This window comes from Tachysurus fulvidraco, chromosome 21 (assembly GCF_022655615.1).
Source record: "Tachysurus fulvidraco isolate hzauxx_2018 chromosome 21, HZAU_PFXX_2.0, whole genome shotgun sequence".
Classification (NCBI taxonomy): Eukaryota; Metazoa; Chordata; class Actinopteri; order Siluriformes; family Bagridae; genus Tachysurus; species Tachysurus fulvidraco.
In genome coordinates this window covers 180,001-193,417 of record NC_062538.1, presented here as the reverse complement: position 1 = coordinate 193,417, position 13,417 = coordinate 180,001, and the positions used below count along the sequence as shown (strand labels likewise).

The 13,417-nt window shown below is 39.3% G+C and overlaps 3 protein-coding genes across 5 annotated transcripts in view; 2 read left to right on the top strand and 1 right to left on the bottom strand.

The window, feature by feature from the left end:
• Positions 1-532: 532 nt before the first annotated feature.
• Positions 533-7,040, bottom strand: tmem185 (transmembrane protein 185). Of its 2 annotated transcripts, XM_027154268.2 has the most exons (7): positions 6,827-7,035; positions 5,476-5,652; positions 4,912-5,119; positions 4,735-4,818; positions 4,327-4,503; positions 3,899-4,022; positions 533-2,289 (listed from the first exon to the last, which is right to left on the bottom strand). In XM_027154268.2, exons 1-7 carry the CDS (start codon positions 6,862-6,864, stop codon positions 2,045-2,047), a joined length of 1,053 nt encoding a protein of 350 aa, XP_027010069.1. In that variant the 5' UTR covers positions 6,865-7,035; the 3' UTR covers positions 533-2,044. The 2 variants fall into 2 exon arrangements, 1 of the variants encoding a protein (XP_027010069.1); XR_003441690.2 differs by lacking the exons at positions 533-2,289; positions 3,899-4,022 and having other exon boundaries at positions 4,367-4,503; positions 4,624-4,818; positions 6,827-7,040.
• Positions 7,041-8,830: 1,790 nt separating this feature from the next.
• LOC113647491 (5-hydroxytryptamine receptor 2C) overlaps positions 8,831-13,417 on the top strand; it is a 7,273-nt gene continuing 2,686 nt past the window's right edge. Inside the window, exons 1-3 of the mRNA XM_027154222.2 lie at positions 8,831-9,113; positions 10,136-10,336; positions 10,678-11,460. Coding sequence (XP_027010023.1) covers positions 8,831-9,113; positions 10,136-10,336; positions 10,678-11,460 — 1,267 coding nt within the window. The remainder of the gene's footprint in view (positions 9,114-10,135; positions 10,337-10,677; positions 11,461-13,417) is intronic.
• si:ch73-362m14.4 (wiskott-Aldrich syndrome protein family member 3) overlaps positions 13,371-13,417 on the top strand; it is a 14,364-nt gene continuing 14,317 nt past the window's right edge. Inside the window, exon 1 of one of the 2 annotated variants that reach the window (XM_047806023.1) lies at positions 13,371-13,417. This exon is cut by the window's right edge and continues 184 nt beyond it. The gene's annotated coding sequence lies outside the window, so the exon portion shown is untranslated. The other variant, XM_027154221.2, reaches the window with a different exon arrangement.

Below are 13,417 nucleotides of genomic sequence, written 5' to 3'. Positions count from 1 at the left end.
TTTTTGTAAACTGTTTCCTCAGTCTGAAACACACAGTGGTACAAAACGTTTCCGTGTGTAGATTCAGTTTCTCTTCACTGGAGATAAGATTCCCAAACCCTGTTCCATCATGACGTGTACAAAGCAGCTCCATGATGAAGACACGGTGTGGAGGTGAGAAGGTCAGAGAAAGTAGAAGAACGTGGAGTGTCCTGCACAGAGCCCTGAATCTGACTCAACACCACTGAACACCTTTGTGATGAACTGGAACTGGAGTCTCGTCAACATCCCGACACCAGAGTCTGATCTCACAGTGGATCTGATTGGAACAGGAAATCTGTGGAATAGAACATCATCAGGCATATATGTAAAAAACTGGTGTGTGTTAGGACATAACCAGATTCTGAACATTAGAGTGGTGTAATTTAGGCAACACACTCATTTTATCTCGACATAACAAACACATAATATACAACGATGTGTTGTTTTGATCTTTAACACATGCACCGCTTGCATAAACCTTTTATTGAACTGAATTTCAAAGAAACAAATCCAATTTTGCATAATATTTTAATGTTTTCTAAACTGAAGAGCTTTGACACTATTACACGACTAACAGCACAGATGTGAGCCAACAACATGTTGGTCCATACCAAGATCTCAACTGCTGCTTCCTCAGGCCAGCTGAGTGCACGCACGCACACACACACGCACACACGCACACACACACACACACACACACATATACATACATGCAAGTGTGCAGCTAGAAAAATGACTGATACATCCAAGCTGCTTTTAGATCTGGAAATGCCTGTTAAACGGTTTACTTCAGCATACATTATATTGTATTTTATTTCTATACACTAAATATATAATGTTAGGCTTGTGCGATATAAACATTTACACAAGAGCATGGTTTAATGCTCATTTCTGATTGGTCAGAAGGTGTTTACTACATGTGTATAACAGCACAGCTGGACCTTCTGTAACGTGAACAACAGGTTTATATTAATGCCCTCACTCTAATACCTTATTGTTTCTATAGTAACAGCTCATAAACAGGGACGTGTACAGCAGACGCTCTACATAAACGAACGCTAATTAAAAAATAAGTACAAAAATATGTTAATTGAAAGGTGACATTGGAAAGAAATTATTTCTATTGTTCAAAAGTGTGTTTTTTTCAACAACAGAAAAAAAGGTGTCAAATCTTATGCTTTATAAATAAAGTTAATGGTGATTATGTGAAGTTTCTCTCCTGCATTAATCAGAGCTCACAAACGAACTTTGAGCAGCAGATCAACAGAGTTATCTGATCACTTTGTGGCAGATTTTCAGATTTTTAAAAGGATTCTATCCAATATTTACAGTTATATTTCTTCTTTTTACATTCTGGATAATTAAACGTAATGGTAAATGGTGACCAGTGAAATGATATCGCACAAGCCTGTTGTGTAATGCCTTACAAATAAGACTCTTTTCTTTTAAATTCAGCTGCTAGTGTTAAATAAAAAAAAGTTTCAGAACTGGATTATTTATGTGTAATAAAAAAGGAAACAGGTGAGAAAATCAGGACAGTCAGTAAGTCTTAAATATACACATCACAATGTGATAAGACTATAAACACTCCAACATGGTCCAGAAACAATAAACCTGTGTTGGTGAGTCAATGTCCTTGATTTGTTCTAGTGAACACTGACTGAATCTACAAACATAAAGTCATAGCAAAAATAATTCAATAATTCACTACTGTGAACAAAAGAAAAAAAACATGAATTGCTGCATAAAATGGCAGCATTGGAACCAAGTTCTTTGGCTACATAACGTCCTCCACATTGTACTCAGCTTACTAGTGGTTGTTAAAGGAGTGATGAGAAGTTAGATTTGTGGAAGAGTTTACCGGAGGAAGTTATGCTCACTACCTGCTGCTTTATTCAGGTTGTTCTGCTGCACACAGGAGCTGTTTACTCATTTACAGTGTTCTCTCTCTGACACGGCGTCAGGTCCAGACCGTGGCACTACATTCCTCTCACTCAATGTTCAAGGAATTTGGAGTTTATTTTTAATCCGGCATGTCGATGCATAATTTAGGTGGAGGTACGAAGTATTTCCCAGGACTCTGTGTTATGACGACGCCAGTCTTCTTGTGGAACATGGGGGCGATTTTAGGTGGCTCGTGGGCAGGAAGTTCTTCGGAAACCTCCGAGTCTTCATGCTGCAGGTCGTAGGAGATGTTGCCGTACTCCCGCAGGAAAGGAAAGAGTTCCAGAAGAAACTGACAGAAATCCTTACGAATGCCAAACCACCCTGAACGACAGAAACGAGCAAAACACGAGAGAAGAATGTAAATATTACAAAAGACAAACGCAAAATCGGTACCATGATATAAAAACAATGATAATTTTTTTTTTATTAATTATGTACAGTGAAGATCAAAATTAGAGAACAACCTACAATTTCTGAAATTTCAAGGTAACTGCTTAGTGAGAGAAAGTTTTTTTATTTGAAAACGTCCATGAAAGACAAATGTAAGAGAGGACAGGATCATGTGGAGAGTCTCAATGGGCAATTGGTTCAACACTGCAGCTGGGTTAGGGTTAGGGTTAGGTTATTGCTCACTAGTTCAGCGCTGAACAGAGGAAGGATCTGTCTCCTCATACAGTATCTCAACGTCTAAGAGAATTAGGACTGGAAGCCCATCCTGCAGTAACCAGACCTCTCATTAGCAGAAAGAATTAAAAGGCTAGAATAACCTTTGCTGAAGAGAATGTTATGTTGTCCAAAGTTCACTTTATTGATGAAAGCAAGTGTAATTTATTTTGGTCCGATGGGAAACATTAAGCGCCTCGTCAAACTGGGGAAAGACTGAACCCAAATCAGCCAGCAATTTTCATGTACATCAATGTCCCCGGTCACAAGCCCAGAGTCCTGATCTAAACCAAAGAAAAAATAACACTGGACAATCCTTGGTGACATAATTATGGCTAAAAACCCCACTCACTGAACAGGCACTGAACTTTGGAAGAAGAGTGGACCAAAGCGTGAGAGACTAGTGATGTGCTGAAGTCATTCAGATCAAGGGCCTGTAATCTTTGTCCGTGCCACAGTCTTTGCTGTTCTCTAATTTTAATCATTGTGTTTTCTACCAAATAAAGTTTATTTTGTTGAAGTGCCTTGGTTTGTAAAACAAACTTCTATTAGCACGTTAAAACCACAACACAAATTCCTTCAAATATTCTGCAATGAAGGTTACATTATTCCTGAGAAAATCAAGTGCTCATAAGTTGTTCCGTTTTGATCTCCACTGGACAAAATATAAAAATGTTAAATATTTCTGTATACTACACTATACTTTATAACATTAAGCATAAACATGTTATAAGGGCTAAGAGCTCTTCACAGACATATTAACCAACTTTTATTTCAGCTACAGTCCCCATTTGTGTGAACCTCTACTATTAAGCTTACAACATTACACCTTTGTTGATAGAATCTGATACAAAAGCACATTGTTTTGTGACTGGCTCATTTCAGTTCAACATCAGGAGGATCTGACCATTTTTCTCCACACAGGCTGCTCAGGTACTTGGTCAAACTCTCGTCATTTCAAGACTGGACTACTTCAGCTCTCTGTGTCAGGTCTACATCTGAATGCAGTTTGTCCTACTGCAGTGATGTCCCTGACTGACACACTCTCCTGGACATGCTGAAGTCCAGGGAAACACAAACTGAGCAGGATGAGAACATGGTTTACTAACGCATTGCTCAGATGTTAATAGTTTGTCAGCAGTGTGAAATATCACTCTCTTTCTCATGCAACGGATGCTGTGATGTCAGGAGAAATTCTAACTGATACGTTCCTGCTGAAACCCTGAAAAGAAACCCGAGTGACTGTTTATGAAGGAAACGGACTTACAGTGATTGCCTCCTTTTTGGCCGAACGTCGTTGCCATCAGTGTCACCAGAGAGATCCACAGTGGCACAAAGACAGGCACAAATTTGGACTCGTAATGACCATCTAACTTGTGCACGAGGAGGATCTGGTGTAAAATGGGAATTATAAAAACATAAAGGAGAGAAATAAACCAAAAATGATATAGTCTGTGATTCTATTGAATGGAGATGAGAACTGGCTCACATGCTGGATGTTTTTGTTGCTGTTTGTGAAACTATTATTTCTGCTTTATGCTTTTAAATTTAAACAAATAAAATTTACAACAAAAAACAGTACTGATGGAAAAACACATGAATACGGATGATTCACCTGGCAAAATTTGCACACACAGAAATACACAAACACACATTACACAAGCATATTTAGCATATTTGTGTGGTATTAAATACCTCAAAAGTCAGCAGGGGCACAACAATAGCCATCCAGCTGATGGCCATAGTGATGTGTGTGCGACGCTGCTCTGCAATCACGTCCATTGAGCGCAGGAAAAGCACAGACCAGACGATGTAATAAAGCACCACTAGGCACAGGAAGGACATGAGAATCCACAGTGGCACACAGACCACCTGTACAAAAACATATAAATAAAGAAATATATAAGGAAATGAAAATAATTAAACTCTTAATACGACTCTAAGGACATTATTAGGAAGTAAATCACCTGATAATTTCCATGAAAGACTTACTGAGTACTTTTAAAACAGTCGGCTGCTTCATAATGATGACATAATGCCTTTACACCTGAACTACTGAGCTACTGTCAGCTCACATGACCTTGAGCGAGTATGAGATCTTACCAGCCACGGCCAGGTGATGATTTTATCTAGCCGCAGTGCGATAAAGATGAACTGCAGTATGTTTACAGAGCACAGGATCTCAAGCTGTGAACAAGAAGAGTTAAGTGAGAGGGGGACTTTAAACGTAAACTAAAGAATGTGAAGTACACTCACCTAAAATGTGACGGAGTGACTGACCTCAAGTGAGCGGTCGTGCCTGAAGCCCCAAACACACGCTGCCACAGAGACAGGTGAGACAAAAAACAGAGGCATAAAGACCAGAAGCCAGAAGTGTTTCCCTCTCTCCACACGGTCACACACCAGAACCTCGAACGTCAAGAGGAGGAGATGGATCCCAACAGCGATCAACATGGCCTTAAATTCTACACAGGTTTCGCCCTCAGCCCTGAAAATCACACGCACATGAATGGAAAATAAAAAGGCACTTCCTAACGTGACTGTGTTATAGGTTATAATTACCTCCATACACCTCTTTTCTGTATCAGATTCTTACAGAGGATTTTTTATTTAAATTTACTGAAACAAAAACTCATTACAGAACAAAGTCGTTCGCAAATTGAGATGGATGGTAGAATGGCAGATTCAGCGGCATGGTCAAACACTGAATTGTAGATTTACAGATAAAAATGGTATTGTTTATAAGCCTGTTTTGCACCCATACTACAATCTAACAATTACAATAAATATGTAGAGTTTAGTGATATGCAATCATGAGCATGCTAAAAACCACTGTGCACTGACCTGTACTGAGGGTTGTGTGCCCATACCCCAGTGCCCACTGATGCCCCGATGATAACCATCAGCTTCCAGAGCCAGATGGGTGCAAACACAGCCCAGTAACTCCACTCTATATTTTCGTCTAAACGTAAAGACAGCAGCACCGAGAACAGCAGCAGACACGCATAGATCAGGAATTTACTGAAAGAGAAAAAGAAGCGAACATGTTTAATGATAAAAACCACTTTAACTTTTCACAACACTGCAAAACACATCATCTGATCATCTTTACAACACATACAGGGTCAAGAAATCAGAAAACCACTATATATTAAAGCTCTGCTAATCTTTTTTTCCATTTTATTACAGCTGTGGAAATCAGAACTCAGTATTAGCAAAGTTTTTTTTATTCATTATCGGATGGATGGATGGATGGATGGATGGATAGATAGATAGATAGATAGATAGATAGATAGAAGATCTATCTATCTATATAGATAGAAGATAGAAAAACGGCTGTGTGTTGACATACTGTGTATATTTAAACTGCACATTTCACACTCGTACATTTGTACAATTTGTCTATATTGTATATTGTATATTTCATTCTGTTCCACTTTGGAGCTTCTGTCACTAAAACAAATTCCTCGCATGTGAAAACAGACCTGGCAATAAAGCTCTTTCTGATTCTGATCTGAAACCTGTTATATACTGATATAAAATGTAATAACCCAAAACTCAATATAAACACAAGTAAGCCCACCTATACTTAACATCTGCTTAGATTTATACCTGTTCAGTAATAAAAAGCTAGAGCATTAGATTATTGTACAGATGTTATAAATGAATGTGAGGTGAACTGATGAGGTGTTTGGTTTAATTATGTTCTTATAAATATTATCACCCGGTTATTAATACAAGTGTTATAACGCATCATACACACTGGAGCTCAGTCATTAACACTTTACACTTTAATCACTTTACACTTTAAATCACTTTAAAACACTGTTTGGTTTCAGCTCCATAATGAACATCTCCAGGGTTCCATCATAAGAAGTCTATAACACAAAGTTAGCTAGCTCTCAGCTGCAAGTCAAATAAATCACAGCATCTGTAATACTTAATCTCATAAAGACGAGAATCCTGTCGCTTAAAGCCTATTTTTAAAAAATCTTTATCATCATCATCTATATAATTTTTTAATTGCATTTACAACAAAGAAAGCAGAATAACGCTAGTTAATAAGCCTAATGAGAGAAAACCTGACAGGAAGCTAATGCTAGGCCTTTCAGTACAGCTAGCTGGCTATCTTGCTAACCACAAGCGAATACACAAACATAAATAATAACAAAAATACACCTTTACAGGTTTATACCTTGGATTAAAATCCTGAAAGAATCCTCGAAGATTCATCTTTTTCTGCTTTTTATACCATATTTGATGCTGATGACGGAACTGGAGCTGGCAGCCGTAGCTATGCTAAGCTAAGCTAAGCTAAGCTAAGCTAACCCCAGTGAGTTGACGTTACTGAAGCTGAGCCTCCTCGAGCGCAGATGTTTGGGAAACTCGGCTCTGACGTGCCGTATCACGTGACCTTGTGTTGCTGCTCTATCTGCGTGTTGTTGTTTGTTTTTTTAATTCTTTCAGTGATTATAATAATCTAATGACTTGCTCCCAGACCTGCATTAAGAAAATGAGTACAAAGAAAAATGTATTTACAACAACATTAACATTTAGCCGAAGCCTTTGGACGTCCACTGAGCCGAGGCTGACTCTAAGAATCCTGAGACATCTCCAGTTAGACTCTGTGGTACTCAGGAGATCAGAAGTCCTTGAACCTCACACCAATACCACATTTAACTGACTGTATATTACAATCACACCCCCAGTGTCACCCATATGAGGATGGGTTCCCCCTCGAGTCCGGTTCCTCTCAAGGTTTCTTCCTTTACCAATTTAAGGCAGTTTTTCCTTGCCACTGCTGCCTGAGTCACCTCAGACTTGCTCATAGGGCAATAAATACATACACACTGTGAACTATATACATCTAATAATAATCTAGAATTTTTATTCTGTAATTCTTTTTTCTTTTATTATTCGTTATGTTTACCTTCTGCTCTATGTTTGTTCTGTAAAGCTGCTTTGAGACAATGTCTGTTGTAAAAAGCGCTATACAAATAAACTTGAATTGAATTGAATTAGCAGACACCCTTAAAACAGAGCGACTTACATTTGTACAGCCAAACACTTTGCTCAGGGGCAAACAGGGTCAGCTTGGTGGTCCTGGGACTGCAGTCTAACACCTTAAGCCCTGAGCTAGCACTTCCACAACAAAAACAACAACATTAATAATTCTCTTGTCAATAAACTACATAAGCTTGTTTATACCACATATGAGAAATTACTACATCACTGTATGGTCTGCACTGGCCTACACCAAATACACACTCTTCCAATATACATCCATGTCTACAGCACCACCATATCAAACTGTTTACATGCTGTTTTGCACACTGGTTTTGCTCTTTGCACATGCTGTCTCATATTTCAGTCAACTGCATTGCACAATGCATTACAATTCCAGTAGTTCTGCACATGCAATATAGAACACACAGTATTTATGCTGGTCGGCGCTGCGTTTGTTGCGTCTTTTGTGTATTGTTTTGTATTTTTTGTTTGCAATGTCTTTTGTCCTACACTGTCTTGTCTGTCTTGTTTGTCTTGTCCTGCACTGTGTGCACCAGGTTGCACAGATGCACTTCATGTCTTTGTTTTATGTAGCTTCATGATCCTGGAGAAACGTTGTCTCATGTCACTGTGTACTGTAACAGCTATATATGGTTGTAATGACAATAAAAGCTTCTTGACTTGACTTGAATTTCCATCATGCTGTATTCATAATAAACATATCCTTCTGTTGTTCTCTTTTATCTCCTCTTCTTTTCCCACTTTTTTCTGCAGACCATCTATCATCTCCCACATTCTCCTCAGTACCTCCATCTTTAGAAGCTTGACTTTTCTCAACTTTATATCAGTTTCATAACCAGACCTCCAGCTTCATGCCTGTAACTAGCTTGAGGAATATTAAGGCTACTCATAGTATACATGCTAAATAAATCAAACATATGTGGTCCTGATTAATCATGTAAATCTCCTGTCTCCCCTTTGGTTTACACACCACATAATAAATTCATATTACTTTATAACCGAATGCATGGACACTTTGTCAATAACCATGTGTGTGTTTTCTCCTCCAACTGCTTCTTACTTAGCTTTTAAACTGATTCTGAATGTGAAGCCCCTCCCAGCCAACCAGAACCCTGAACTCACCTGAAGTACTGAAAAGCTGAATCCTGGAAGATTGTATTGTAGTTTAACTATGGCTTCATTACACTGTGTTTATCCCAACAACCAGACCCATTCTGGATCCAACTATTCGGGACTGGTAACCGGTTGCTCGAGTACAGGAAAGAACTGGCCTGCTTTGGTCATTCTGGTCATTATCTTCTTCACCGTTGGTGGGAATATTTTAGTGATACTGGCAGTGTCCTTGGAGAAGAAGCTGCAGAATGCTACAAACTTTTTCTTGCGCTCTCTGGCAGTAGCAGACCTGCTGGTGGGAGTCCTGGTCATGCCAGCATCACTCATAAACATCTTCTATAGTGAGTATCTTACTTATTAATTTCTTTATTAAGTGTTTTGAGTTTGAGGAATGAATTGAGATGAGTTGAATAATGGCGAATTAACACAGCTGACACTTCAATAAAAAATGAATACATTTATTGCAAATGAATCAACACTAAGCTGTAATCTGAGTTTGTATAAACCCTGTGGTAAGATATTTACAACAATCAATTTGAATGGGGAAAGTGGACAGCTCTGTATGTGTTGGGTCACTACGTTAGTCTTGGGCATTAAAATATCCCATTTTAATATTTGAACAAGTAATTGTATTTGTCTCTAAGAGATTAGACTATTCAAATGCACTAGAGCTGGAAATGACTGATACAGATTCATTATATTTGTACACTAACAGATCACTTTATGCTTCATCTCCAAGGCCACTAAGTGAATACACTGATATAATTCTGTTCATGCTGATTGCACTTCTCCATTTATACACCTTCAAAATATGGACTATAGAAGACCATCTGTCCAGTATAAAAACACTTCCCTTTATATGGATTACAGGTTATTTGTACATACCACATGGACACCTTTCTTTGTTCAATAATGTTATATACACCATTTTGTTTCTTATTTCTCACTATCTTATATACAGTATATTCATTAATTATATTATTTTTAGTCATATCGTCTATTTTGACGTGTGTGTGTGTGTGTGTGTGTGTGCGTGCGTGCGTGTGTGTGTGTGTGTGTGTGTGTGTGTGTGTGTGTGTGTGTGTCTAAAGCAATTTAACTGAACTTCACCATAATCATTTTCATTTCCTGTAAATGATAAATAAACTTCACTAAACTTGATTTATCTGTATTTTGCTTCTTGCCCCTTATTTCTTTGTGCTTATTAAATATCACTTATCTCTTTAAAACATTTTTAGAAAGTATTATTATTTCATCCCATTTTCAATAAACTGTACACATATTAACATACATAAACCCAAACCAAACTTAAAATATAAAAACAATCCTAGTTTCTGCATCTAAATTACCTGCATGTATTCAGATAAATCGTGGCCTCTGCCCCATGTGTTGTGCCCCATGTGGATTTTCCTGGATGTGTTCTTCTGCACTGCCTCCATCATGCACCTGTGTGCCATTTCTTTGGACCGCTACATCGGCATCCGCAGCCCCATCCAGCACAGCCGCACCAACTCGCCCTACAGGGCCATGACCAAGATCATTGCAGTCTGGACCATCTCCATGGGTAGGAGCACACGTATGTTATCTATCAAAGCTTAGTGCAATGTATGTGTTTTAAAAGGTTGCTTCATTTTGGGCACAGTGGGCACTGGCTCACCAAACTTCCTCTGGACAATTTCCATCAAACTGTCCAGTTTGTGTGAGTCTATACCCACTGTGTCCTCAGATTCCTGTTCTGGGACAGGAGTGCAACCTGATGCGATCTTCTGCCGTTGTAGTCCCTCTACCTCAAACTTAGTGGTGTGATATTACAGTATGTGATGCTTTTCAGCTCTCTGTGGTGGTATGGAGCATTATTTGAGTTAGTGTAACTTCCTCTCTTTCCCTATGCTCTTGCACTTCCAGCTATCTCCTTGCCCATCCCTGTCATCAGCCTGCAGAATGAACAGAAGGTTCTGGTGAATGGCAGTTGCGTCCTCACTGAGCCTCGCTTCATAATTGTGGGTTCCTCTGTGGTGTTCTTCCTCCCACTAATAATCATGGTTGTCTGCTACTGCCTGACCATGCGGGTGCTCCAGCAGCATCTGGCCAACTTTTCCACTGAGCACAGGAACTGCACTAACAGCAAGCAGCCATCACCTCAACCCAGCCTCCTGACTGTTGATCCATCTTCTCGTTCTAATTCCCCAAGCAAAGGGGTGTTGCAGCACCTCAGCCCTCCACTGAGGGTCCGTGAGTGCACAGGTTCACGAGGTCAGGGGAAACGACGCATAGCTCAGGCTATCCAGAATGAACGCAGGGCCTCTCAGGTCTTGGGTGTGGTGTTTTTCCTTTTCCTGGTCATGTGGTGTCCGTTTTTTGTCACCAACGTGATAATTGCATTGTGCCAAGGTGGATGCAGTAAACGCTTGCTCGGACTAATGGACATTTTGGTTTGGGTGGGCTATGTTTCCTCAGGAGTCAACCCCCTCATCTACACCCTATTCAACAAGAGCTATCGCCATGCCTTCTCCCGTTACCTGCGCTGTAGCTATCATAAACAGGCTAAAGCTTTGATCAGCAACTCTGCATGTCATGTTTATTCTGTTACACCCACCCCTGTGCTGTGTGAGAGGAGCTTCAATTCAGGGTTTAGTGGCTTCAGTCAGGGACACCAACAAGGCAAGATGCTGAAAGAAGGTGTTAGTAGTTTTGCAAGCTCCACAGATAACATCAGTAGAGTCTGATTGGTAGAATCAGAGATCTTGTACCTTCTCCTCTGTTATGAGTCTGCTTCATTTTTTTAAACTGAGAGGTATTTTCAAAGCCTTTTAATATTTTTAAATTTCCTTTGTAGGTTTTTAATGGTGACATCTGGTCAATAAAAGCATCAGCTAAGTGACAGTGACCATGATATCATAAGCACAAGTTTTTTTTTTACTTTTTATGTAAATGTTTGCTTACAACCACAAGTTCTGTACCACAATAAAAATGATGAAATATTTTACTTTTGCAGTCTTTGTAGACCTCCTCATAAACAGTGTATTCACTTCCACTTCTATGCAAATAAAACACAGCTCCAGTTTTCAGCCAAACCAGATGACAAATGTAAAATTTCATAAGGTGTGAAGTGAATTATACACTTGGTGTATAAAGACTTTGAGTTCATCAGGAATTAGTTTCCCTCTTAATAATAATATTGGATTAGACTCTCACTTCCCTGTCTGATTTGTGTACACTCTGAATCTTCTCAACTCTTGCCAGTCAATCCATCGCCAACGTTTTATTACATACACAATTTCTCACATATCCATCCAACACCCTGACACAGCTGAATGTAATTTACTATTAGAAAATAATCAGGATCAGGACGACTCACTGAAGCTCCTTATTATTTTTTTTATTTTACTCAGTAGATTTTACTGTACTTTTAGGTTGTTAGAACTAACACCATAGGAATGTTTTTATTAATAAACAGCAAAGTGCTTTCTGCATTATAACATAAGGTTAACTGTATTTTTGTGTACAATTACACCAAGAGTTTATCCAGTTCATCACACTGCATTACGCTCATTCTTATCCTCACACTAGGAGGAAAGTGAAGGAAAGTAGATGCAAAATTCACACAGACATGGTGAGAACAAGTGAAAGTGAACAGTAACCCTAGCTCAGGATCGGACCCTGGTGCCTGTAGACAGTAAATCCACCCACTACACCCCACCACCCCACCACCCAATGCGATATAGCTCTGAGTGCTTTGTTCATAGCCACTATTATATTGGACAAATCACCCAGACATAATGGTGCCGAAGTTTCTTGATACAATGACTGTTCCTCTCAAAAGGAACTGTGTACGAATACTTCATTCTGACTTGATGCATTGCCAATGTCTGAGCTTTTAGCAGTAGGCCTCACCGGAAGGGCACTGAAACTTACCCATGTCCATTGTAGCATTTTCCAACTCAGTGTTCCCTCTATAAATAATCAAAATGTTAGAATAATTGTTAAAAATGTTAATTATTACGCTGTATAAAAAGACAAAACAAACACCTGGAGTAATACTTCACCTGAGTAATATTACATGTAAAAGAAATGATCAAGACAATCCAGCGATGGTTAAAACTGATTTAATTACTCAGAAAGTGTATTTATAGTGAGCCCTGCGTTCTCAGTAATGAGAGCAACATGAGATTCATTCGTTTTCTCTCTGGTCAGTCTACAAGTTATATCGTCTGTACACAGCTTATTTAGGCCAAGATTGCAAATCAGTGGTGTTTTAGGAAAAGAGCTTAATTTATTCATGAATGTGAGCTATGAGAGGTTTCGACGTGATTCTGTCTCCCACAAGATGTTTTGAATGAAGATTCATTTACACCAGAAAATCCATTTTTCTGATTTTATCCAGGAGCCACAAGAGGATCGCTGAAAGAGGACGTGCTGTCACACCACAGACCTTAACATTAATCTGTTCAGTGATCAGAGTGAGAATCTTAAATCTAACGTTTGGCCCTAACTCGAAACCCACAACATTTCACCCATGTTATGTTTCCTTCTGCGCGCGCGCACCCAACACGCTGGGTGGTGGTCGGCGAGTTACACGCATGCGCCGTGGCGTCTCTGCTGCGGCGCTCTTGCTGCCAAGGAAACACGCGCGCGTGCACGCGAA